This window comes from Salmo salar, chromosome ssa11, assembly GCF_905237065.1.
Source record: "Salmo salar chromosome ssa11, Ssal_v3.1, whole genome shotgun sequence".
In the NCBI taxonomy this organism is placed as follows: Eukaryota; Metazoa; Chordata; class Actinopteri; order Salmoniformes; family Salmonidae; genus Salmo; species Salmo salar.
This window is the reverse complement of record NC_059452.1, coordinates 85628000-85655593: the sequence shown is the minus strand read 5'-3', so window position 1 is coordinate 85655593 and position 27594 is coordinate 85628000. Positions and strand designations below refer to the sequence as shown.

Here is a 27594-nt window from a genome sequence, read left to right as displayed (position 1 = left end):
TGTAACCACGCAAGACATCCGGCTTTTTCACCTACGGGATCATTCGAGACCAGCCACCTGGACAGCGGAAGAAACTGAGGAGTATTTCTGTCTGTAATAAAGACCTTTTGTGTGGAAAAACTCTGATTTGCTGGACCTGGCTCCCAGTGGGTGGGCCTGGCTCCCAAGTGGGTGGGCCGTTGCTCTCCCAGGCCAACCAATGGCTGCGCCGCTGCCCAGTCATGTGAAATCTATAGATTAGGGCCTAATTAATTAGATTAGGGCCTAATTCATTTAAATTGACTGATTTCCTTATATGAACTGTAACTCAGTAAAATCTTGAAATTGTTGCATGATACATTTATATTTTTGTTCAGTATATGTACATCCTCCTCCATCTCCCTTTTTTCTTTATATAATATCAGTAAAAGCCTGTTGAGATAGGGAGTGTTGTGTTTTCACTAGAAAAGGACACACAGAGCTGGCCACCACCCTGTAACCCATGGTAACACCACAAGCTGCAATGGGAGGAGCTGGGGAACTTGCCGCCTCTGGATTGGCTGGAAGCAGGTGTTCTGAGGTTCCATATGGGGATTGTGTAGGAGGAGGAGATGGGATGGGGTAGGAGGAGGAATGGAGAGCGACATAATGTTTATTTGTGTGTGTGTCTGTTGCCAAAGAAAACAGTGATCATTGCTGTGCACTACCTGTTAATCCAGACACAGAAACACATTCTCTATCCATTGGGGGATGGATGCAAGTGTGTGTCTGAAGTTCAGATATGTGTTTTCTGTGGCAGTGTAACAGAAGCGACAGTGTATAAAATATGGATTTACGACTCTTTGAACACCATCTGTTTTCGTAATGCCAGGACCATACCCTTCATATGTGGATGGAAGGTCAGACATGGGGCCCTTTCAGTTTTTTGGCAAACTGCCCACTTTTCTCTCTTATTATCCAAGTCCCTCCCTCTTCCCTCTTTATTACAGAGTGTTGTACAGTATGAAAGGCCACCACAGTGACAGGCTTCTCACTACTCACTACTCTTGATTGTTGGGTGTGGTTGTGTGGACATACTTTTAGTGTTTGCATGTGGACATAGAAACTCCTCTTTGACATCCAATCATCCACTCCTCTCTTCCATTCTGCCCTTTCCTAGACAACCCTAATGCTCACCCAGACACTGGCCCGATGTCCCCCCTGGAGAGCAACCAGGCCAGTTTGTACTATGTTGTTATGGAAACTGGGCCTTGGCTCTGTCTGTCTGACAGGAGAACAAAATGGCCTTGTGTCCTTCCAAGATAGGAAAACTGTGTTCTGACTCTGCTGAACGCTATTACCTGTGTTATACTGCCTGATCTAGATTTTGTCTTAATGCTGGTACAAGAAACCATGTATAACATGTTATGTAATTGAAAAAATACAATTTAATGTCATCAAATGTACAAGTATGCATAAATGCCCATGAGAACTTATGATCATCATGTAACTAAACAAAGGCCTATATAATCTGCATTCATTTCTATGAGAAATATCAGTGGACACTGATATAAAAAAAGTCTGATTTTGTGATACTGTGGAAAATATATAAAAGTTCAAATGCAATTATTTTTCAGAATATAGTTGAGTCATGTTTTTTTCACGTGTGAGCAAGCGAGAAAGAATTCAGAACATGAACAACTGCTGCCAGAGCTCTCAGCGCCACTAGTGCAGAATGCCCAGTCACACATGTGGATGGGATGGTGCTGAAGGGACAGCGCCCTTCATTGTTGAGCGGAGTGTGACATAGAAAAGTCAGAGGTGCTCTGACTGCCTTTTGACCCCATTCTGAAGATTCGAAGTTTTCAGTTAGCCACAATTTAACCCAATAGTTACATTTATTGACGTAGTTTTCTCACTACCTCTCCGGTGCAAATCACATTAAGACCAGACCAGTGTATGAGGCTTTTGATTGACGTCATACCCCTCTAAGTAGTAGGCTACTCTTAATCGATTGGGGCAACAGATGAGCTACATTTGATTAAGAAAGCATTGTCTGTCCTATGCCAGTGAGTGCACTGTTCATTTTTGGGCATTACTTCCGGACAGACGGCTCTGATATCCTCCAGCTATATCTGAGCACCAGTTACCAGACACTGTGGAGTTTGCTCGCATCTTAAAGGTAAATCTTCTCAGCATATCTCAACCTCATTCATTCATTGCGCATTGGGATGGGGATAAATTAAGTTACTAGGCTGGGCATGTTACTGGATCATTTATTCATGTTTTGCATTTAGGCTATGTGCTATACAGTAATTTCTATCTACATGAGAAAGCAATTATTTGAGTGCAAGAGATTACAGTTGGTCTCAAAATCGTATGGGTATAGAAAATTATAGGAGCTAGTGAAAATTTGGTGCATCTCTGTGTAATTGCTTGAGATGAGCTAAGGAAATATTTGGACTTGCAGAAGCATATAATTAGCTATTTTCTATTTTACAGATAAAATAATGTCGCACCTTTCCTATTAAATTATGATGTATGATATTCTTCCCTTTCGCACTGAGGACAGAAACAGTATTTTCATCAAGCGCTGATACCGTTCAGGGACGACCACCTGCGCTATCAACCGTCAAGGCGGTGGCTGTCCAAGCGTACAGTTCGCAATTCGCAAGCAGCGCTACAAAGGATCAGAACTCAGCAACCCCGCTGTGCAATCATGTCGACTACCGGGGAAGTCCCTGCCTTCTTCAAGAACATGGGCTCGGGTAGCCCCATGCCACGGCAGAAATTCTGTGGCATGTTCTGTCCAGTTGAAGGTTCTGGCGACAGCAAGACGTTGGATTTCCAGTCACTGCCGGGGGGCAGTAGAAAGATTGACGGACAGGTCATTGACAGGCAGACGGACATCTCCCAGCCAAGGGTCGAGATACGGGAGAGCAGAGGAAAATCAGCCCTGCAAAACCTGGATGACAGGGTAAGAGCTACAGATTTTTGTGCTTTGTCACCCTGGATGAAATGAAATAAAATAAATGTACTTCTTTCTTTCTTCTATATATGTATGTCTGTCTGGCTCTCACAGATAAATCTGAAATAAATCGACACAGTCATGCAGAAAGGAGTTCACTGGGATCTCTAGAAACTTCCCAATCGGTATAAAAATGTCAAGTCGCTTTCCAAACCATTTAGCTATTGCCTTTACTCAATCAATCAATGCCAGGGCAATTCATCCTGCTGACCTCTTGAATTACGTTCGAAACGTGATAACCATTATTCTAAATATAGGAAAAAATGACACAAACCTGGTTAATAATACATTTATTTACACCAAATTGCAGATACAAAATATACACTTACAAAAATACATCTCCCAGTGTGAATAAGCCTCAACATGTTTACTGCTCATTTTAAAATAAATTCTTGCCTAATAAAAATATTCAGACAACAGCAGAGTAACACGACCAAAAATATTTTTATATTATTACCATCATCAATTACAATCGATCAGGGAATTATTTTAACCTAATAATTTAAAAACAGAACAATGGGCCTGTCTAGAAAATGGTTGAAATGGGTGAAACAGCACCGCGCATGGTCAACTGGTATAGTTTATACATTTCACATTTACATTTCGCCAGTTCCAAACGAGATCTGGTCCCTGCAGATGGTATAGCTTCCACATTTCGCATGGTCCACACGTAATCTGGTACCTTCAGAATCGGCACCCTCTCCCGTATTTTGTAGGATACTGGGTTGCAACATAAACTACAAGTTGCATAAAATTACTTGGTTATTTAGCCATTACCTACCAGGCCTAGAGGATAAGGTTTCATAGGCTATTTAATGTTATTGAGGTATGGATCATTGACTATAGGGAAAGCAAATTGAGAGCAAGTCTAGCACACAGCCGATATCCTTCAAATCACTTTTCAACGGACTGGACATTATCAGGTGAAGTTTGCCTACATTCCCCATGAGGCTCTGTGATGGGCCATTACTTCCTGTGCTGTGCTGGGTGGAGTAGCCATCAGAGGGAGTAGTTCCTGTAGTGAGATGGCCGAGATTGATGTTCCATAGCGTCCCTCTGCAATGGGTGTAGGCTATAGGTCGGTGGGAAAAAAAGCTCATGTACGTACGTACGCACACACACACACCTCTGAAAGATAATATATTACTATAATACTCTCTATAAATATCCTCTGATTTACCTTCCATTTCTTGAGTAGTCTAATGTACTACTTTCCCACAATCTGATACTTTTCCATACATTTATTTATATACTTTAGACCTAAAGTATTTTTTTTATATTTAACCAGGCAAGTCATTATAAATTCTTATTTATAATGACGGCCTAAGAACAGTGGATTACCTGCCTTGTTTAGGGGCAGAACAGATCTTTACCTTGTCAGCTCGGGGATTCGTTGTAGCATCCTTTCGGTTACTGGCCCAACGCGCTAACCACTAGGCTACCTGCCGCCCCAGCTCTTTATATTGTTGATCTGTGATTTTTGTGTGGTTATGATGAAGTTCTTACGCCAGATTCTTCAACGATGACATAACCAAAATAACACAAGGAAATATGACCTCATTCCATAGAGAATCAACAGCTAGACCGTGCACATGCCGTGGAATTTATATTCAGGGCAGGCAGTAGTGGTGTAGCTAGCTGGAGCCTACTACTGTACTGGAAATGGCATAGTGCCTGACACTCTCAATGGATCAGGGCGGGGTTCTGCGCATGCACGTTGTGCTTCGTCCAGAGTATATGTCCCTCCCTCCCTCTGTGTCTGAGTCCGTCTGGCAAGGTTTGGTGCATCGGCGGAGAACAGGAGAGAAGACGTGATCTGGAGCTGCGATTCTTTTCCTAGATTCTGCGAGCGGTGGCCTCCCCCTTTAGGACGCACGACTCATTTTGGAATTGTACCCACTCTTTGCTGCTATTTTTTTCTGCTGATTCCACATCCGGCTTTATCCACCCGGCGAACCTCAGTATTCTGTACATCCATTCCATTGATAGCGGTCCACTAAGTGCAGCAAGAACAGAACAGCGAAGATGTCTGGGCAAGGCTATCAGGGCAAGAAGAACATTCCCCGCATTACAGTGAGTTAGGAAAACATGTATTCATTCCATTGAACAAAATGAACATTCTGCATGTAACTAATTAACCTACAAAATTCGCCACTCACCAGTCAGGCATTGGTGAAATTAGGCTTGTGGTCCGTAGGTGAACGCTCTCTCGGGTAGACCTACAGCTCAGAGGTGAAGGACCTGTTTGCGTCAGCTGTGAAATCATTTCTGCACGAGCTCTTGGTTATAGGCCTTTAATAAGGTGCATATAAATAAAATCGGGTCAACACGTGATCTTTCAGAGCATCTATTTCAAGGAATTATTTCAATTGTCTTTATTTGACAACATGTAAGCCTGTGGTTGGCTGTCCACGTTTGAATAAGCTATATCACATGGCTCTTGTAAAACAATCTTTGAAATCCATGTTGTCTGTGAATCATTTTCACGCGTAAAAGGCAGTCAGCGCACTGCTGAGGTTTCGCGGTCGCGCATTATCACATTTCCACGCCGATGTTCTTTGTTAGGGAACTGTGTCTGGCCGGTTATCACCGCAAGCCAACGGGTGGAGCAAATGCAATAGTTTTCTTGCATCCGCCCATCCGCTGCAATGTCGGGTTCGCTTTTCTGCACAATGCAAACTCGGTTAATTCGGTTAAATGTTTTATTTAAAGGCGGGGTTAGGAAATGCAGACCGTTATTGTTGATGGATTTTGTGTGGTTTGGGTGAGGCAGCAGCCCTGTCTTTCCCCCCAGATAATCGCCGGGAGCCGGGAGAAATCATGGCGAAGAGAGAATAGCGGTAGGCCTATAGGATAAAGGATAAATGGAAAGAGAAGAAGAATGGGAGAGGGGCGGCAGTAGCTCCAATTTCCTTCCTCGTCTCTTAGCTTCCACAGTAATGAAGAGAAAGGGGCAAAAACGAGAAAAAAAACTATAGACTACTGTCTTTCGATATTTATATCGCTGAACTGGATCATTCATAGGTTTTCGTCTCTACTAAACCGTACTGGTCTATGAACTCCTCGTGGTCACAATAAACTACTGACCCTCATGGTTCCCCACCCCATTGCAATGATCCATACCTGAATACGTCCTTATAAAACAGGTGTAGGACCACATGTCATAAAACCTACCCTGTCATTGAAAATATGACCTAAAGAAAGATCTTTAACAGTCTAAGCTTTTGAGGGGAGAGTGCGCCTCTCCTCATTGTGTGTGCATGAGATTTTGTGTGGACAAAGAAAGCACTTTGAAAGGGGCATTGGCTGGCATCCTGGTGGGTTACTCCAGCAAGCTGTCAGGCTGGCTGAGTCTGACACAACTGGAGCAGGTTTGCCCTAAACTCCTGCCATATCCTACACCCTGCTTATGTGGATACAGCATTACTCAGTGAAGGGAACAGGCCAGGCCTAACTGACTAATGATCTATTCACACACGCACACACACACACACACGTGCACACACAGTCTTGTATAACTAACCTTGTGGGGGAACACAATTCTGTCCCATTCAAAATCCTATTTTCCCTAACTCCTAACCCTAACCTTTACCCGAAAACCTAACCTTAACCTTAACCCTAGCGCCCAACCCTAACCATAAAACTAACCCTAACTCCTAACCCGAAATTGAATTATAATCCATTCTAACTTTCACCCTAAACCCCCTAGAAATAGCATTTGATCTTGTGGGGACTAGCAACATGTCCCCGAGTTGGTGAAATTGTTGTTCGTTTACTATTCAAGTATAGTTAAAACACACACACACACACACACACACACACACACACACAGCCGCAGTGTGTGTACATGTGCCACACCCCTGTGGCAGGGAGCAGTGAGCACACTGTCCGTCTGTCTGTCTGTCTGTCTGTCTGTCTGTCTGTCTGTCTGTCTGTCTGTCTGTCTGTCTTAGAGACAGCCTCAGTCACACACACTTATGGAACCACACAATCCCCTTATAATCCAACAATCTCCTGCTTATCCAGGTCGTCACTGTCCTTGTTTATTTCATTAATTTACTCATAACATAGCCATCGGTCCCAGGACCAGTGGCCAGGGCGTGTCACTGGGTCTAATTGACTGTCATATCAACTGTTTCAAGGTAGATTGATGACCATGTGTATGAATGTGTTTGCGTTTGTATATCAGCTGTGTGCACAGTCAAAGAGAAGCTCTTTCATTCATTCTCATCTTCTTGCTCCGGGCTCTGTCTTCATCCATTTCTGGAGTAGACTCCATGATGAGCCTAACTGTTAAAGTGTTAAATCAGAGGATTAGGAGCCATAGTAGCCCTAACTGTGATCAAGCTAACTCTAAACGGATATAGAATGTATACTCTGGACCAGGGAAAGAGACAGAGTAAGAACAAAGTAGGGTAAATCTAACATACTAAACAACTGTAAAACCAAACACACAGATAAACACAAAGGATGTATGCTACTTTCTGTATTACAAGTTAATCCAATTGTGTCGTTGTTTTTACACACACACACACACACACACACACACACACACACACACACACACACACACACACACACACACACACACACACACACACAGTTGTAGAGATTGGAAAGTCAAAGGCCTAACAAAGGACAGCAGGCAGGCTGCAGTATGAGGCTGTTGTCACCAGCTGGAGTGGTCAGCTGCAGACTGCAGAGAGAGGCAGACTGGGGAGCAGCACACCTCAGGGCCTCATAAAATATGAATCTCATCCTAAAATCACCACCTGGGACTGCCTTTAAAAGATGACTCATCCAATTCTCTCATGAATAAGATTATTTTAATTTACAGTCAGACACACACTAAAAGTTACAGTTGGAAAAGAAGGAAACATAAATAGATTTTTAGATGTATTTTTATTCAAGAGTAGGGCTGAAAGGGCTCCTGTATAAAGATGATGGACTTTATTGCAGGATTGACATGTCATGAATACCTTTACTGAGAGAGGTCTTCTTGTGGTTCCCAGGCTCTGGGGTCAAGAGTTCAGGAGTCAGCGCAGGCCGCCGTGGATGCCTTTTTACCCAGAAGACCCTGTCTCTTCCTGTTATATCAGTCTCTCTTACTAAAGACAGTCCAGCCTGGCACTGCTCATCTCCAGCCCGCCATTTTCCTACAGTAATCCCGCAATGCACTGTGTCCCGGGGCATTCCATGTTCACACATTACACAAAGCACACTCTTGGTTCTAAGGGCCACCTGCCATATATGCTGGCAGATATAATCCAGGATATCCCCATTCATAAACCCTCCAGTGTGAGGTAGCATGTATTTATGTCCACTTCACCAGCTGGGCACAGGAAGATAGGGGAAGGAAAGCAACTGGGATGCATGCATACCTCAGATTCCATAGTCTACGTGTCTTAAACCAGACAGCCACCCAGCAGCTCCTGCAGTCTTTGACCAGGGTGACTGGCAATTCCAGGTCCAAGAGACATAGAGCTGACAGGGTCTGAGGGCGGTGTCCAGGTCTCCCCTCCACTGGAAACAAACTATTGGATCAGTAGCTGTGATTTAGATGAGTCGGCATGCTTGATGCTTCTCCGCCCCAGCTCTAGCACATGTTCCCTGGGAGTTTTCCGCTGGGAGAGAACAACACATGCTGTTGCCTGGTTACCTCATTTGATAGCATTAGTCTTCGATCTAGGAAGGCTGCTCAGGCCCTGTAGATGAACATCTTTGCCTAATGGTTTACATTTTCAAATTTGCTGATACAGCTTTATTTAGGCATCAGTATAGTTTTAATCCAAGCCTTCTATCACATGATACACTGGTTTGATCTTCCACACATTGTGGAAAGAGGACTGATCAATGCTACCTCACTCAGTCTATCTCTCTAATATACAGTAAGTCTAACCTATCCAGGCTCTAGTCTGCTGCTGGGCTTGTTATTGGTTCAGATCTGATTTTGAGCATAGGGACATTTTGAAAACTGATTCTACAATTAAATCTCAATTGAATCAGTTATTATTTGGGTATTTTTGTTAACAAAGATTTATGGGCTGTATTAGTTGGTCAGAGATGATTAATGAACATTGACCAACAACCACAGGCATATTATTTGTCTAAGTTTAATTGATCATTTTTTGTTGTTGAAACCCTGTCCACATCCTCTTTGTGTGTGGCTGGAACTGGTTCTTATCCAGGGAAAGGCACTGTCATGTTTGGCTCAGGTCCAGTAAAATCAAAAAGAGATGCTCTCCCACAACATGATGCTGATGGCTGTCACAGGCCAAGCAAATGGGGACTTTCTCTGACCTGCAAATGCATCTTCAAATATACAGTACCAGTGAAAAATTTGGACACACCTACTCATTGCAGGGTTTTTCTTTATTTTTACTATTTTCTATATACAGTGAGGGGAAAAAAGTATTTGATCCCCTGCTGATTTTGTACGTTTGCCCACTGACAAAGAAAGGATCAGTCTATAATTTTAATGGTAGGTTTATTTGAACAGTGAGAGACAGAATAACAACAAAAAAATCCATGTAAAAAATGTTATAAATGTATTTGCCTTTTAATGAGGGAAATAAGTATTTGACCCCCTCTCAATCAGAAAGATTTCTGGCTCCCAGGTGTCTTTTATACAGGTAACGAGCTGAGATTAGGAGCACACTCTTACATTTACATTTACATTTAAGTCATTTAGCAGACGCTCTTATCCAGAGCGACTTACAAATTGGTGCATTCACCTTATAATATCCAGTGGAACAACCACTTTACAATAGTGCATCTAAATCTTTTAAGGGGGGGGGTTAGAAGGATTACTTTATCCTATCCCAGGTATTCCTTGAAGAGGTGGGGTTTCAGGTGTCTCCGGAAGGTGGTGATTGACACCGCTGTCCTGGCGTCGTGAGGGAGCTTGTTCCACCATTGGGGTGCCAGAGCAGCGAACAGTTTTGACTGGGCTGAGCGGGAACTGTGCTTCCTCAGAGGTAGGGAGCCGAGCAGGCCAGAGGTGGATGAACGCAGTGCCCTTGTTTGGGTGTAGGGCCTGATCAGAGGCTGAAGGTACGGAGGTGCCGTTCCCCTCACAGCTCCGTAGGCAAGCACCATGGTCTTGTAGCGGATGCGAGCTTCGACTGGAAGCCAGTGGAGAGAGCGGAGGAGCGGGGTGACGTGAGAGAACTTGGGAAGGTTGAACACCAGACGGGCTGCGGCGTTCTGGATGAGTTGTAGGGGTTTAATGGCACAGGCAGGGAGCCCAGCCAACAGCGAGTTGCAATAATCCAGACGGGAGATGACAAGTGCCTGGATTAGGACCTGCGCCGCTTCCTGTGTGAGGCAGGGTCGTACTCTGCGAATGTTGTAGAGCATGAACCTACAGGATCGGGTCACCGCCTTGATGTTGGTGGAGAACGACAGGGTGTTGTCCAGGGTCACGCCAAGGCTCTTAGCACTCTGGGAGGAGGACACAAGGGAGTTGTCAACCGTGATGGCGAGATCATGGAACGGGCAGTCCTTCCCCGGGAGGAAGAGCAGCTCCGTCTTGCCGAGGTTCAGCTTGAGGTGGTGATCCGTCATCCACACTGATATGTCTGCCAGACATGCAGAGATGCGATTCGCCACCTGGTTGTCAGAAGGGGGAAAGGAGAAGATTAATTGTGTGTCATCTGCATAGCAATGATATGAGAGACCATGTGAGGATATGACAGAGCCAAGTGACTTGGTGTATAGCGAGAATAGGAGTGGGCCAAGAACAGAGCCCTGGGGGACACCAGTGGTGAGAGCATGTGGTGCGGAGACAGATTCTCGCCACGCCACCTGGTAGGAGCGACCTGTCAGGTAGGACGCAATCCAAGCGTGGGCGGCGCCGGAGATGCCCAGCTCGGAGAGGGTGGAGAGGAGGATCTGATGGTTCACGGTATCAAAGGCAGCAGATAGGTCTAGAAGGATGAGAGCAGAGGAGAGAGAGTTAGCTTTAGCAGTGCGGAGAGCCTCCGTGACACAGAGAAGAGCAGTCTCAGTTGAATGCCCAGTCTTGAAACCTGACTGATTAGGATCAAGAAGGTCATTCTGAGAGAGATAGCAAGAGAGCTGGCCAAGGACGGCGCGTTCAAGAGTTTTGGAGAGAAAGGAAAGAAGGGATACTGGTCTGTAGTTGTTGACATCGGAGGGATCGAGTGTAGGTTTTTTCAGAAGGGGTGCAACTCTCGCTCTCTTGAAGACGGAAGGGATGTAGCCAGCGGTCAAGGATGAGTTGATGAGCGAGGTGAGGTAGGGGAGAAGGTCTCCGGAAATGGTCTGGAGAAGAGAGGAGGGGATAGGGTCAAGTGGGCAGGTTGTTGGGCGGCCGGCCGTCACAAGACGCGAGATTTCATCTGGAGAGAGAGGGGAGAAAGAGGTCAAAGCACAGGGTAGGGCAGTGTGAGCAGGACCAGCAGTGTCGTTTGACTTAGCAACGAGGATCGGATGTCGTCAACCTTCTTTTCAAAATGGTTGACGAAGTCATCCGCAGAGAGGGAGGAGGGGGGAGGGGGAGGAGGATTCAGGAGGGAGGAGAAGGTAGCAAAGAGCTTCCCTAGGGTTAGAGGCAGATGCTTGGAGTTTAGAGTGGTAGAAAGTGGCTTTAGCAGCAGAGACAGAAGAGGAAAATGTAGAGAGGAGGGAGTGAAAGGATGCCAGGTCCGCAGGGGAGGCGAGTTTTCCTCCATTTCCCCTCGGCTGCCCGGAGCCCTGTTCTGTGAGCTCGCAGTGAGTCGTCGAGCCACGGAGCAGGAGGGGAGGACCGAGCCGGCCTGGAGGATAGGGGACAGAGGAAATCAAAGGATGCAGAGAGGGAGGAGAGGAGGGTTGAGGAGGCAGAATCAGGAGATAGGTTGGAGAAGGTTTGAGCAGAGGGAAGAGATGATAGGATGGAAGAGGAGAGAGTAGCGGGAGAGAGAGAGCGAAGGTTGGGACGGCGCAATACCATCCGAGTAGGGGCAGAGTGAGAAGTGTTGGATGAGAGCGAGAGGGAAAAGGATACAAGGTAGTGGTCGGAGACTTGGAGGGGAGTTGCAATGAGATTAGTGGAAGAACAGCATCTAGTAAAGATGAGGTCAAGCGTATTGCCTGCCTTGTGAGTAGGGGGGAAGGTGAGAGGATGAGGTCAAAAGAGGAGAGGAGTGGAAAGAAGGAGGCAGAGAGGAATGAGTCGAAGGTAGACGTGGGGAGGTTAAAGTCACCCAGAACTGTGAGAGGTGAGCCATCCTCAGGAAAGGAACTTATCAAGGCGTCAAGCTCATTGATGAACTCTCCAAGGGAACCTGGAGGGCGATAAATGATAAGGATGTTAAGCTTGAAAGGGCTGGTAACTGTGACAGCATGGAATTCAAATGAGGTGATAGACAGATGGGTCAGGGGAGAAAGAGAGAATGTCCACTTGGGAGAGATGAGGATTCCAGTGCCACCACCCCGCTGGCTCGATGCTCTAGGGGTATGCGAGAACACGTAGTCAGACGAGGAGAGAGCAGTAGGAGTAGCAGTGTTATCTGTGGTAATCCATGTTTCCGTCAGCGCCAGGAAGTCTAGGGACTGGAGGGTAGCATAGGCTGAGATGAACTCAGCCTTGTTGGCCGCAGACCGGCAGTTCCAGAGGCTGCCGGAGACCTGGAACTCCACGTGGGTCGTGCGCGCTGGGACCACCAGGTTAGAGTGGCAGCGGCCACGCGGTGTGGAGCGTTTGTATGGCCTGTGCAGAGGAGAGAGAACAGGGATAGACAGACACATAGTAGACAAGCTACAGAAGAGGCTACGCTAATGCAAAGGAGATTGGAATGACAAGTGGACTACACGTCTCGAATGTTCAGGAAGTTAAGCTTACGTTGCAAAAATCTTATTGACTAAAATGATACAGTACTGCTGGCTGGTGGAGTAGGCTAGCTAGCAGTGGCTGCGTTGTTGACTTTGAACGTGTAGCTGGCTAGGTAACCTCGGTAGTTTCAGTACTACACCTTGTCATGATACAAAGCAACTTTTAAAGGGAGTGCTCCTAATCTCAGTTTGTTACCTGTATAAAAGACACCTGTCCACAGAAGCAATCAATCAGATTCCAAACTCTCCACCATGGCCAAGACCAAAGAGCTCTTCAAGGATGTCAGGGACAAGATTGTAGACCTACACAAGGCTGGAATGGGCTACAAGACCATCGCCAAGCAGCTTGGTGAGAAGGTGACAACAGTTGGTGCGATTATTCGCAAATGGAAGAAACACAAAAGAACTGTCAATCTCCCTCGGCCTGCGGCTCCATGCAAGATCTCACCTCGTGGAGTTGCAATGATCATGAGAACGGTGAGGAATCAGCCCAGAACTACACGGGAGGATCTTGTCAATGATCTCAAGGCAGCTGGGACCATAGTCACCAAGAAAACAATTGGTAACACACTACGCCGTGAAGGACTGAAATCCTGCAGCGCTCGCAAGGTCCCCCTGCTCAAGAAAGCACATATACATGTCCGTCTGAAGTTTGCCAATGAACATCTGAATGATTCAGAGGACAACTGGGTGAAAGTGTTGTGGTCAGATGAGACCAAAATGGAGCTCTTTGGCATCAACTCAACTCGCCGTGTTTGAAGGAGGAGGAATGCTGCCTATGACCACAAGAACACCATCTCCACCGTCAAACATGGAGGTGGAAACATTATGCTTTAGGGGTGTTTTTCTGCTAAGGGGACAGGACAACTTCACCGCATCAAAGGGACGATGGATGGGGTCATGTATCGTCAAATTTTGGGTGAGAACCTCCTTCCCTCAGCCTGGGCATTGAAAATGGGTCGTGGATGGGTATTCCAGCATGACAATGACCCAAAACACACGGCCAAGGCAACAAAGGAGTGGCCCAAGAAGAAGCACATTAAGGTCCTGGAGTGGCCTAGCCAGTCTCCAGACCTTAATCCCATAGAAAATCTGTGGAGGGAGCTGAAGGTTCGAGTTGCCAACCGTCAGCCTCGAAACCTTAATGACTTGGAGAAGATCTGCAAAGAGGAGTGGGACAAAATCCCTCCTGAGATGTGTGCAAACCTGGTGGCCAACTACAAGAAACGTCTGACCTCTGTGATTGCCAACAAGGGTTTTGCCACCAAGTACTAAGTCATGTTTTGCAGAGGGGTCAAATACTTATTTCCCTCATTGAAATGCATATAAATTTATAACATTTTTGACATGCTTTTTTCTGGATTTTTTTGTTGTTATTCTGTCTCTCACTATTCAAATAAACCTACCATTAAAATTATAGACTGATCATTTCTTTGTCAGTGGGCAAACGTACAAAATCAGCAAGGGATCAAATACTTTTTTCCCTCCCTGTAGTTGGGTAATAGTGAAGACATCAAAACTATGAAATAACACATATGGAATCATGTAGTAACCAACAGTGTTAAACAAAGTAGCCACCCTTTGCCTTGATGACAGCTTTGCACACTCTTGGCATTCTCTCAACCAGCTTCATGAGGTTGTCACCTGGAATGCATTTCAATTAAGAGGTGTGCCTTTTTAAAAGTTAATTTGTGGAATTTCTTTCCTTCTTAATAAGTTTGAACCAATCAGTTGTGTTGTGACAAGGTAGGGGTGGTATACAAAATGTAGCCCTATTTGGTAAAATACCAAGTGCATATTATGGCAAGAACAGCTCAAGTAAGCAAAGAGAAACGACAGTCCATCATTACTTTAAGACATGAAGGTAAGTCAATCCGGAAAATGTCGAGATGTTTGAAAATTTCTTCAAGTGCAGTCACAAAAACCTTGAAGCGCTATGATGAAACTGGCTCTCATGAGGACCTCCACAGAAAAGGAAGACCCAGAGTTACCTCTGCTGCAGAGGATAAGTGTCACATCCTGACCAGTGAAAAGGGTAATTTGCCACAGGGCGTGGCAGGGGGGTTGTTTTGTGTGTTTTGGGGTTTGTTAGTTTCTAGGGCAATGTGTTCTAGTTTTCATTTTCTATGTTTTGTTTTCCAGGTTTGGCCGAGTATGGTTTCCAATCAGAGGCAGGTGTCTTTCGTTGTCTCTGATTGGATGCCATACTTAGGCAGCCTGTTTTTCTTTGGGTTTTGTGGGTGGTTGTTTTCCGTATAGTCTATGTACCTTACGGAACTGTTGGCTGTCGTTTGTTTTTTTCTTGTGAAGTGTTACTCATTTAAAGTAAAGAATGAGCACTCAACACGCTGCGCCTTGGTCTCATCCTTCCGATGCCTGTGACAGAACCACCCACCAAACGAAGACCAAGCAGCGTGGGAGGAGGAGCAGGACCGAGCACTATGGCTTGGAGTCATGGACCTGGGAGGAAATCCTGGATGGGGCAGGACCGTGGACAAGGCCGGGAGAGTATCGCCGCCCGCCGGAGGAGATAGAAGCAGCGAAGGCGGAACGGCGATACTGGGAGGAACGGCTGGGGTGGCAAGAGGAGGCTGAGAGGCAGCCCCCAAAATCTTTTGGGGGAGGGCATACGGGTAGTTTGGCTAGGTCAGGGGGGAGCCCTGACCTAACTTCCCGGGAGTATAGGAGAGAGCCGTGGAGCAAACCGGAGCCAAGAAAGGAGTCAAGCGCTGAGTTCGACGCGAGATTCCCGGAAATGGTGTTGGCGGAAAGGGCACTGCGGAGCGGGCGTGCAGAGGGGCGAGAAATGCATTACGGGGTAATGCGCACTGTCTCGCCCATCCGCACTCACAGTCCATTGCGGTCGGTACGGGCTCCGCAGCGTTGCCAGGCGAGAGTTGGCCGGCAGCCAGGAAGAAGTGCGCCGGCTCAACGCATCTGGCCGCCAGTGCGTCTCCTCGGCCCAGTTTATCCTGCGCCTGCTGTACGCACGGCAGCCCTCATTCCCCAGCACAGCCCAGTTCGCCCTGTGCCAGCGCTCCGCCCGTGCCGGGCTACAGTGACCATCCAGCTAGGACGGGGTGTGCCAGCCCTAAGCTCCAGACCTCCGGTGTGCCTCCATGGCCCAGTGTGCGCTGTACCTGCTCTGCGCACCCAGTCTCCTGTGCGTCTCCCCAGTCTGGTGAGACCGGTTCCAGCTCCCCGTAGGAAGCCTCCAGTAATGATCAACAGTCCGGAGCCTCCAGCGACGCTCCTCAGCCCGGAGCCTCCAGCGATGCCTCTCAGCCCGGGGCCTCCAGCGACGGTCTGCAGCCCGGGGCCTCCAGCGACGGTCTGCAGCCCAGAGTCTTCGGCGACAGTCTGCAGCCCAGAGCCTTCTGCGACGGTCTGCAGCCCAGAGCCTCCGGTGACGGTCTGAAGCCCAGAGCCTCCAGCGGGGGTCAGCAGCGCAGAACGGGGGCTACGCCCGGAGCCAGAGCCACCTCCGTAGCTGGAGGATTGGCGGAAGGGTTGGGTGTAGCACAGGAACCGTCGTAGACGGTGGCCACCCTGCCTTCCCTCCCTTTAAGTTTGGGGTTGTTTTTGTGGGGTTTTTGTTTGACGTGCAGTCGGGGTCTGCACCTTCGGCGGGGGGGGGGGTACTGTCACGTCCTGACCAGTGAAAAGGGTCATTTGCCATAGTAGTATGGTCAGGGCGTGGCAGGGGGGTTGTTTTGTGTGTTTTGGGGTTTGTTAGTTTCTAGGGGAATGTGTTCTAGTTTTCATTTTCTATGTTTCGTTTTCCAGGTTTGGCCGAGTATGGTTTCCAATCAGAGGCAGGTGTGTTTCGTTGTCTCTGATTGGAAGCCATACTTAGGCAGCCTGTTTTCCTTTAGGTTTTGTGGGTGGTTGTTTTCCGTATAGTCTATGTACCTTACGGAATGGTTGGCTGTCGTTTGTTTTTTTCTTGTGAAGTGTTACTCATTAAAAGTAAAGAATGAGCACTCACCACGCTTCGCCTTGGTCTCATCCTTCCGACGCCTGTGACAATAAGTTCATTAGAGTTAACTGCACCTCAGATTGCAGCCCAAATAAATGCTTCACAGAGTTCAAGTAACAGATCATGTCTCAACATCAACTGTTCAGAGGAGACTGCGTGAATTGCCTTCATGGTTGAATTTCTTCAAATAAACTACTACTGAAGGACACCAATAAAAAGAAGAGACTTGCTTGGGCCAAGAAACATGAACAATGGACATTAGACCGGTGGAAATCTGTCCTTTGGTCTGATGAGTCCATATTTTAGATTTTTGGTTCCAACCGCCGTGTCTTTGTGAGACGCGGAGTAGGTGAACGGAAGATCTCTGCATGTGTAGTTCCCACCATGAAGCACGAAGGAGGAGGTGTGATGGTGTGGGGGTGCTTTGCGGGTGACACTGTCAGTGATTTATTTAGAATTTAAAGGCACACTTAACCAGCATTGCTACCAGAGCATTCTGCAGCGATACGCCATCCCATCTGGTTTGTGCTTGGTGGGACTATCATTTGTTTTTAAAAAGGACAATGACCCAACACACATCCAGGCTGTGTAGGGGATATTTGACCAAGAAGGAGAGTGATGGAATGCTGCATTAGATGACCTGGCCTCCACAATCACCCGACCTCAACCCAATTGAGATGGTTTGGGATGAGAGAAGGAAAAGCAGCCGACAAGTGCTCAGCATATGTGGGAACTCCTTCAAGATTGTTGGAAAAGCATTCCAGGTAGAGAGAATACCAAAAGTGTGCAAATCTGTCATCAAGGCAAATGGTGGCTACTTTGAAGAATCTAAAATAGAAAATATATTTTGATTTTGTTACACTTTTTTGGTTACTACATGATTCCGTTCGTGTTATTTCATTGTTTTGATGTCTTCACTATTAGTCGAAAATGTCGAAAATAGTAAAAATAAAGAGAAACCCTTGAATGAGTAGGTGTTTCCAAACTTTTGACTGGTAGTGTATATATTTTTTATACCTACAGAGATCCTAGAATTCAAAATCGAATGGCTAAATAATACATTTTATGACCATCTTAAAACAATTCCATATGTTAGCTTAGTAGATTTTGCGGTCTAAGGGCTTAGACCTACAGGGGTTAAACACAGGAAACCGCTAAGTAGGATGAAATAAGAAGAAACATGGAATAGGCATGCACATTTATATACTGAAATACTCCACAGCAGATTGAATTTGAAAGCACTTGACTGTTGTTATCTTGGGACCACATTTTTCCTGTAACTTTTCTTGCCGTTTTTGGTAAAGTATGAGTATCTAAAACTGAATTTATTGTTGTTATATCATGATGGCTGTCTTACGCATATTTGTAAGAGTGTGTATGAATGGATTTCAGTAAAGGCTTCCAGTTTACACATCTTATGGCACGACAGAAAATGATGTAATGATAGTCAAACACATGACTCAGTTGTTCAGTGAATAGTTGCCAAACAGGATGGAGTCTTGCCAGGCCCTGCAGCACAGCATTCTGCTCCACATAGATGTGAGAATAGATTGGGTTCATCACTCCTGTCACATGAGTCATCAAAAATGACAACTGCTTATATGCATGTGCCAAGACCTGACATAGTCATCTCTAAGAAGACATTCATTGGGGGTTTGTTTGAAAGTGATTGTGTTTCTGTGTATGTGTCTGTGTTTTATAGAATGTTTTTTTAGCTGGCAGGGAACAAATAACCACTTTTATTGGGGAAAATATACCAAAGGATGTTAATGTCACAGAGAGGGGTTTTCTATTCTTTAGCCCAAATGCATTTTGGGCGAGGTATTGTGAGCCCCTTTGGAAATCAGTTTTGATTGGGGCCAGGGTTTCTAGCAGGGAAACACGCTAGATGCTGAAACTCAAACAGAGCAGCCTTTGTTTGTGGAGGATGCTAAAGGCCTCGTGACCAGAATGGTGCCACTCCCCTTTTGGAGAAGAGCCCATCACCACTGGGACAACGCAGGGGGGTGCCAGGGGGCCAGGTCCCCCCCCTCTCAAAGTCTCACACAGAGACAAGTGGCCTGCTGACAGAGGCGTGGATGATTGATTACCAGGTCTGCATCCTGATTGCACCCTTATTATGTCCATTATTCTGTCAGCCAGTCAGGGTGAGGATGCCGGAGGGGCGTGTCCTGAGGCGTGCTTTGCTGCTTGCCAATGTATCATCAGTGCATTCCTCACCCTAATTTGGAGTCATGTTGGTATCAGCCTAGCTAGTAAATTATCCATTAGAAGATGTATATTCCGGATTTTGTTCCTGGTCACGACATGCTGTATCCAGCTGTTTGTAATAACCACACTGTAGTTCTGCTTCTGCATTCACTTTGTCCCTTGCTGTATTAGGATGTGCATGAAGCATTGCTCACACAGTCTCTCTTTTAGACTCTGTAAAAGCTGCTTCTGACCTCCGATCCACCCCCTGCTGTGTATCTGTCTTTTGTTCCTATTTAACTCCTCTCTCCTATCTCTCTCTTTATCTATCGCTCTCCTTTATTCTTACTTTCTGTCCCTTACTCTGTCTCACACACATACTGTAATGGTTGAACGAGCTTCACCCAAGACCTGGTGCTGATTCATTCCAAACTATCTGTGCATGGAACTAAAATATTAATTCTTACAGCTCTGCTTTCTGTTCTCTGTTCACCCTCTCTCTGTCTCTCTCTCTGTGTGTGTGTGTGTGTGTGTGTGTGTGTGTGTGTGTGTGTGTGTGTGTGTGTGTGAGAGAGAGAGAGAGAGGGAGAGTAAGAAAGAGAGAGAGAGAGAGTAAGAAAGAGAGAGAGAGAGTGAGACTTACAACAAAAGCCTAGATCATAAATTGTGACATCTCAACACAACCAGTTGGTGCAACCATAAACATTGTGGGAGGACACGTGGTTCCTTATCAACACAGAACTCACTTGGACAAAGCCTAATATAAGTGTGACGCAACAGAGCAAAACAAGGCAGAACGTCAGATTATGCTGTGACAGTGACACGTTGTTACACTGCCCAATATAGCAGAGAGGCAGTCATCTGCATCTTTTGGCCATGGTGTGGGTGATGGGATAGCAGGGATGTGGAGGGGGTGAAATATTTTATCTTTTCTTTGGTATTTTAGGGGTCTGTATAGATGTAGGATCTTACATTTGAAAACATTATCCTGCAGTTACAGTAAATGTGAATTATTATGTGGATTCTAATTAATGGACATTTTTATAGGGTCGTGATACATCTTTCGTAATGGAAAATCATGTCTGAAATTTCAATGTGAAAATTACAAATTTCAGAAGCTTTTTTTAAACCTCAAATACGCTACAAGTTTTACATTTCCTGCATTGCAGGAACGTTCTACTACAACAGGATAAACAAATGAAGATCCTATATTTTTATGTAATATGTTAATAGCACAGTGTTAGCCGATGCTTCCTGTAAAGAAAGTGGCTTGTACTGCGGTGGTGCCAAATACAATACTCACCCTCATAAGCTCATTTTAAATGGTCATATAAAATCTCAGGCCATTCTTTGTGTGTTACATTCTGGTGTCTGGCATTAAAGCCTTTTCCTGAAAGAACACTTACTTCACTATGTTAATTCTGTGAGAATGAAGAGGAAATGGATGTGTGTTTACTAACTAATAGGGATTTTTTTTTAATTATCCTCTAGAGCGATCGTCTCCTGATCAAAGGGGCGAAGATCGTGAACGATGACCAGTCCTTCTGTGCTGACATCTACATGGAGGATGGCCAGATCAAGTGAGTTTCACAACAACACCTCCTGAGGTTCACAGGCTCTGCCTCCGAGAGGTTAACTATCTCTGAACCATCTTTATTATGCATTAACAATGGTCGTTGTTCGGTTTTATAGAGTAGTTTACAGAGTAAGTGCAGTCATAATGATAACTCTATTACAACTATCTATATCTCTCTTTCTGTTCCTTCTCTCTCTCTCTCTATCTCTCTTCCTCTGATTTCAGACAAATTGGCGAGAACTTGATAGTGCCCGGTGGGGTGAAGATCATCGATGCCCACGGGCGCATGGTTATGCCAGGGGGTATCGATGTGCACACACGCTTCCAGATGCCCGACCGGGGCATGACCTCAGTGGACGACTTCTACCAGGGCACCCGCGCTGCCCTGGCAGGGGGCACCACCATGATCAGTATGTACACTACCACCTACACCCTCTCTCTCTTCCCCCTCTTGAGAGGCATTGGGAGAGTGCAGTGCCAGCTTGATCTATGGCAGCGCCAAGTCCTGAACCCATAAAGACCCATCCGTTACAGAGTGTTAGGCTTGCGTGCCACCAGGTGCTGCTGAGTGCGGTGGAAAGTAGACATAGGAGAACATTCAAAACCTTTTGCAAGTCATTTATCCACTCTCCTCGTAATTGCTCAGTAATAGCGTGGCCTGCCTGAAGCATTCCTAGAGTTTAGATGCCTCAGCACTATGCCATCTGTTTTAAGGTCCCCTCCCCTCCTCAGCAGTCACACAGACTCCTGGAGAGTTAGATAGCTTTGTCCTATCATGCAGACTCCTGGAGAGTTAGATAGCTTTGTCCTACCATGCAGACTCCTGGAGAGTTAGATAGCTTTGTCCTATCATGCAGACTCCTGGAGAGTTAGATAGCTTTGTCCTATCATGCAGACTCCTGGAGAGTTAGATAGCTTTGTCCTACCATGCAGACTCCTGGAGAGTTAGATAGCTTTGTCCTATCATGCAGACTCCTGCTGACAGCACTGCAGAGTCCACAGAACCAGCTATGTAAATGGTTCACACATCTCACAGCCCTACAGTTGCTGTACAGTACATCCTGATGGAGAAAAAACAATGATGAAAGACCCAGATGTAGCCGTTTAATCTGAGCTACTTTATATTATAGTTGAAATCACCCCTAACATTACAAAGGAATATTTTAGGACCAATTCGCTAAGTAATTGTATGTGTGTGTGTCCACTAGTTGACCACGTGGTTCCGGAACCCGGGGCCAGCCTGCTGTCAGCCTTTGAGCAGTGGCGTGAGTGGGCGGACAGCAAGTCCTGTTGTGACTACTCCCTGCATGTGGACATCACTGAGTGGCACAAGGGAGTTCAGGAGGAGATGGAGGCCCTCGTCAAGGACCACGGTATTGCCACACCCAGTACATATGACATCCTATAGTAGGTTAAGATTAGTTGTGTTTTCTCTTTATGTATGGTTGTTACATTTCCCAAAGATTGGTTTAAACATGTATGTTTGTTCAGTCTAGTTGGGTCTCTCAGTCTGTTTCTTCTACAACCGTTATTGGTGTCTTCGTCTCTCTTTGTTTCTCTTTCCCACTCCCTGTACCTTCCTCTGACACGCCCTCTCTTTTCTTAGGTGTCAACTCTTTCCTTGTCTATCTGGCTTATAAGGATGTTTTCCAGCTTACTGACTCTCAGGTATGACTTCCTTTATCGTACGGTAGCTTTTTTGACATTGGCTCCCTGTTTGACTCAAAGGAAACACACAACGATCGCTACCATCACAAAGAACATTAACGGTTATAATAATCTTTAAGAATATAGTATGAAAGGAATTCAATTAATTTCGCACCTCATTAACCATACTATTAAAAGGTATGTGGCAAAATTAAACTGATTGCTTAATAAATGACACTGTATGATCATATACTCTAGCTCTTAGATCCAGCTGCTTGCCATGGCCTGCTCTGCTCTTGGCTGAGGCACTAAATGTCTGTGTTGGTCTCCAGAGGGTGTAAAGGATGATAAAACAATGCACCAGTCCATGTCTCTGTCTCTGGTAAAACAGATTCATCTTGGACGCGAGGCTCCTTTGAAAACAGCCTGTGTTGGTCTTTGCAGCTACCTGAGGAATGCATGGAGGCTGCCCGGGCCAGAGCATTACACTCTAATTTGTGCACATCTCCCAAGGAAAACTATGATAGCTCTTTATTTCATTTCTGGCTGTTGGGAAACGATGACTCATACTAGACTCATACATCAGTCATACATCAGTAACTGGTTCTACCACTGATGCATCTGTGAGTGTATAAGTTTTACATACTGTGTGTGTGAAATTGGCATTACAAGTACGCTCAATTAACTTTACAAAACCATGACAAGATGCCAAGTTTGTCTGTGTGTCTGTTCTATGATCCATCTGTGGTTGTCTGATGATGCTGACGTGGTTATTTCCTGTAGGTCTATGAGGTGTTCAGTGTGATCCGGGATCTGGGGGCCATTGCTCAGGTCCATGCTGAGAACGGAGACATCGTGGCTGAGGTAAGACCTGGGGCTAACAATACACCATTTACTGGACTATAAAACCCAATTTACTATACCTAACACCGGACAATTTTAAAATATGCCTGTTCTTTTCCGTTCAGGAGCAGCGTCGTATTCTGGAGCAGGGCATCACTGGACCCGAGGGACACGTCTTGAGCCGTCCTGAAGAGGTAGGATACATCAGCATTTGACTTCAGAGTTCCTACCTCTTTCTGTTTTTATCTTCCCTTTATGTTTCCCAAATGTGTCCTTGCAAGGTCACCTTGACCTCTGAACCCTGGGTGTCTATTTCAGGTGGAGGCGGAGGCTGTCAACCGTTCTGTGACAGTAGCCAATCAGACTAATTGTCCCCTTTACATCACCAAGGTGATGAGCAAGAGTGCTGCTGATGTCATCGCTCAGGCCAGGAAGAAGGGTGAGACACTGTTTCTAGGATGTTTGCTAGGATACAAACATACAGAAAGATGAAGGGAAGATGCACACATGTGAACCAAAAGAAGGGAGAGGCACCATATTGTTTGCGTCAATAACATCATTTAAATCTGTAATCACATCATGTTTCTGATTGACCTTGGAGGCACTGTGGTGTACGGGGAGCCAATCACTGCCAGCCTGGGCACAGACGGCTCACACTATTGGAGCAAGAACTGGGCCAAGGCCGCCGCCTTCATCACGTCCCCGCCCCTCAGCCCAGACCCGACCACGCCCGACTATCTCAGCTCCCTGCTCTCCTGGTGAGAGCACTAACTCAATGCCTTGACACTACCAAGCCTGTGTCATCTGTCTAGGTTGTCCGTTTTGTCTTACATTGATTGTTTTTAAAAATCCCAGATGAGGCCTTTTGCCTCTTGCCAGGCCGTCATTGTAAATAAGAATGTGTTCTTAATTGACGTGCCTGGTAGAATAAAGGTTAAATAAAATAAAAACTGGATTGGACTATGAGGACAAATACCCATATTCATGATGTAAAGTGTTATCATGGTAACAATATCAAGTAGGACAATCATCCCAATCTGACCCCAGGTGTCACAGTCTCAGTTTGCTCCCCTCAATGTCTCCTCTCCCATCCTAATCTCTTGCACTGTGCCCTCCTCTCTAGTGGGGACCTGCAGGTGACTGGCAGTGCCCACTGCACCTTCAGCACTGCCCAGCGTGCCGTGGGCAAAGACGACTTCACTCTCATCCCTGAGGGTACCAACGGCACTGAGGAGAGAATGTCCCTCATCTGGGACAAGTGTGTGGTGAGAGATTAATACATACTATATACGATACAATACAGTCACATATTCTCACATACGGTACTTAGAGTGGAACATACTGACATGTAGATATAGTGTACAGTATGTGTATTTGTATTTGTACACATTTTTACCTTACACACTCACATGTCCTAACAACACAAAGTTAACCACCTGGTCTCTGTTTTCACCTGGCCCATCCAGGTGACAGGTAAAATGGATGAGAACCAGTTTGTGGCGGTCACCAGCACAAATGCTGCTAAGATCTTCAACCTGTACCCCCGTAAGGGCCGCATCGCTGTGGGCTCTGACGCTGACCTGGTACTCTGGGACCCAGACGTCATCAAGATCATCTCAGCCAAGAGCCACAACTCGGTCAGCCAATCACACACTCACTACGCACAAATACTGTACAGTCAGAAAGGCACAATCTACTGTATATCCAGCCGTATGGTATTACACGTGGGATTACACCACAGATTCATCTTTGGGAAAATGCCCAAAAATAAATAGTTCATCTTTAAACATTGAAGTGAACATAATAGGTTAAATTGTAATAGTTCTATGAAATGACTCTCCATATTGGTCTTTTTATGGTCATCTTACTCCTGACCACATATGATTGGTTGGGTTCCCCAGCACTAGGGCGTGGGCCTTATGTTGACTCAGGGGAGTGATGTCATCCTCAAACTCTGCCAGAGTACTGAAACATCTCATTTCTGATTGTTAGCAGGCAAGTCACACTGTTTGTGTTTGTGTGTGTGTGTGTGTGTGTGTGTGTGTGTGTGTGTGTGTGTGTGTGTGTGTGTGTGTGTGTGTGTGTGTGCCTGTGTGTGTCTGTATGTGCCAGTCTGTATGCATGTGTGTTTTTGAAATCTAATTGCTCTAGCTCTCTGTGTTCTATGGTTTCTTTCTTTCTGTTTGGTCAGGAAATAGACTCATTTAAATGTGGAAAATTGGTCATTCAGAGAGAGTGGTGTGTTCGTGCGTGTGAGGTGGGATGTCCAGCCTCCGTGTGACCTCATGCTGTTTCTAAGCCCTGTGAAGCCCACCAGATTGCCTAGTCAGCCAGTAGCTTTTAGGAGGTCACACTGGTCACACTGCATACTGCTCTCCACTGCACACACCCTGTTGTAACTGCCTTGTAACACTCTGCTCCTCGCTGCCTGGCTAAATCAATGGTCTGTTGTCTGGAGAGACTCAAATCTCACCAGCACATCAATGACGCTCTCTCTAGGAGGGTTTTCAATTGCCATTTATCTAACCATTGAAAAACACATAGGGAACTGTTAATGATTTGAACATTGGCCCACTATAAAACAACTACTCCACTGGCACAGGATGGAGAAGGAGGGAGTTCCACCACACTAGTACTGAACACCAATCAACTCACACAAATCATAAGAGGCTGATTGATATATGGAAATATTGGTCAGATTGAAAAAATGATCTACTACATTTCCTCTCCTCCTTTCTCCCCCTATCGCTCTTCCAGAATGTGGAGTATAACATCTTTGAGGGCGTGGAGGTGCGTGGCGCGCCCCTGGTGGTGATCAGCCAAGGTAAGATTGTCCTGGAGGAGGGAAACCTCCACACCACCGAGGGGTGCGGCCGCTTCGTGGGCCGGAAGCCCTTCTCTGACTACGTCTACAAGAGGATAAGGGCTCGCAGCAGGGTACAGCACTGTTATGGAACTGTGTCATTCTGGGCTGTGTTGTGCATTTTTGTGTTTTATTACCAGCTTGAGTGTTACTGATGTAACTAGGGGAGTGGGTTACAGTCTTTGTTGATACCCTGTATTATGTTACGTTGTTTGCTTACAAGTTGGATGTTGCATTCCGCTATCAGTGGGTTTAGGTTGTTTGATCTTGACTCTTGATTCTGCCTCTTCCCTGTTCTCCAGCTGGCTGAGCTGAGGGGAGTTCCCCGAGGCCTCTATGACGGGCCTGTCTGTGAGGTGTCACTCACACCCAAAACTATGACTCCTGCCTCTTCTGCCAAGACTTCTCCAGCCAAGCAGGCAGCAGCTGGTGCCCAGCCTGTCCGCAACCTGCACCAGTCAGGGTTCAGCCTATCTGGTGAGGAACACTTTAGTGGATCAATGGATCCATTCATTAGAGATACAGTATCTGTCATTATATCTCAATCAATCAAAAGTCTTTATGAAGCCCTTTTGATGTCAGCAAAGTGCTTATACAGAAACCCAGCCTAAAACCCCAAACAGCAAGCAATGCAGATGCACAAGCACGGTGGAAGAAACCTAGAGAGGAACCAGGCTCTGAGCGGTGGCCAGTCCTCTTCTGGCTGTGCCGGGTGGAGATTATAAGAGTACATCGCCATTAAGGCCAGATCCTTCTTCAAGATGTTCAACGGTTCATAGATGGCCAGCAGGGTCACATAATAGTTGGACACTATTATAGTTTTGATGATAAACTTTTTCATAACAATGAAAATCCAGTGATATTGACATCCTCCTCCTCTTCTGTACTTGTAGGTGCTCAAGTTGATGACAACCTTCCTCGACGTAACACCCAGCGCATCGTGGCGCCACCCGGTGGCAGGGCCAACATCACCAACCTGGGTTAACCACCCCTATTGGCCACCAGGGGAAACGAGGGCTTGAGGGGAGGGGTATCAGGGACTAGGGGCCATTCCACCAGGAGGCAAACCCTCTAGCTACAGTGCCTGACCAAATCTCCCCTCCTCAATCTCTCAACCCCTCTCACGCTCCCTACATCTTTCCCCGACTCTTTCCCCCCCAACCCCCAAATGCCCCACCCTAGAGGAGACACCTATAAAAATGATTTGCCTCGTTTGAAGAAAAAAATTTAAAAAACAACACTCCTTATATGAGCACTTTGGACTGTATTATTTAGTGTTTTATACTGTACTCTCTACCTGCCATGTATCATTCAGTTTTGTGTTTTATTTTCATGTTATAATAGAGGGCTGAAGTGAGACTAGACGGAGCAGTTTTAACACGGCCAGAAGGTCAAGACGGTGGGTGCTTGTTGCATTTGCATAGAGGAAGTCCATTCTGTCCCTCTTTTTTAATTTTGGATGTATGGTGAATGAAGTATGGAGACACAAGGGGAGCATGTTATACTTGTGTTTTACCTTCAGATAATAGACGGGTTGGTTGTTTAGTAACAAAACCGACGTGTGTGCAACTATTAGGCAAAACAGACAGTGTTGGCTTAGGCTGTTGACAACATGTAAACCATATTTAGTCTCCAAATGTTTATTGAAAACATAAATAAATTTGCACAATGAG

General features: G+C 45.9%; 1 protein-coding gene and 1 long non-coding RNA gene across 5 annotated transcripts; one reads left to right on the top strand and one right to left on the bottom strand.

Moving 5' to 3' along the window:
- The first annotated feature begins 1770 nt into the window (after nt 1–1770).
- LOC106563220 (dihydropyrimidinase-related protein 2) lies at nt 1771–27594 on the top strand. 4 transcript variants are annotated; one of them, XM_014128580.2, is made up of 15 exons: nt 1771–2140; nt 2531–2935; nt 20484–20572; nt 20794–20978; nt 21777–21941; nt 22175–22236; nt 22999–23079; nt 23184–23252; nt 23377–23497; nt 23660–23816; nt 24182–24323; nt 24525–24695; nt 25816–25995; nt 26224–26398; nt 26815–27594. In XM_014128580.2, the coding sequence occupies exons 2-15, from the start codon at nt 2678–2680 to the stop codon at nt 26904–26906; spliced, it is 1947 nt and encodes a 648-aa protein (XP_013984055.1). In that variant the 5' UTR covers nt 1771–2140; nt 2531–2677; the 3' UTR covers nt 26907–27594. The 4 variants fall into 4 exon arrangements, with proteins under 4 accessions (XP_013984055.1, XP_013984054.1, XP_013984057.1 ...); XM_014128579.2 differs by having other exon boundaries at nt 2526–2935; XM_014128582.2 differs by lacking the exons at nt 1771–2140; nt 2531–2935 and adding an exon at nt 4033–4086.
- On the bottom strand, nt 3262–4639 carry LOC123725192 (uncharacterized). Its single transcript, XR_006757671.1, has 2 exons — nt 4360–4639; nt 3262–4058 (listed from the first exon to the last, which is right to left on the bottom strand). It is a non-coding gene; the product is annotated as an uncharacterized lncRNA (long non-coding RNA).

Excerpts from the sequence above, each read along its gene's own strand:
- LOC106563220 (XM_014128580.2), top strand. The coding sequence starts at position 2,678 with ATGTCGACTACCGGGGAAGTCCCTGCCTTCTTCAAGAACATGGGCTCG. Across the intron at positions 20,573-20,793 it reads ATGGAGGATGGCCAGATCAA|ACAAATTGGCGAGAACTTGA; the intron begins GTGAGTTTCACA and ends CTCTGATTTCAG. Across the intron at positions 25,996-26,223 it reads GGATAAGGGCTCGCAGCAGG|CTGGCTGAGCTGAGGGGAGT; the intron begins GTACAGCACTGT and ends CCTGTTCTCCAG.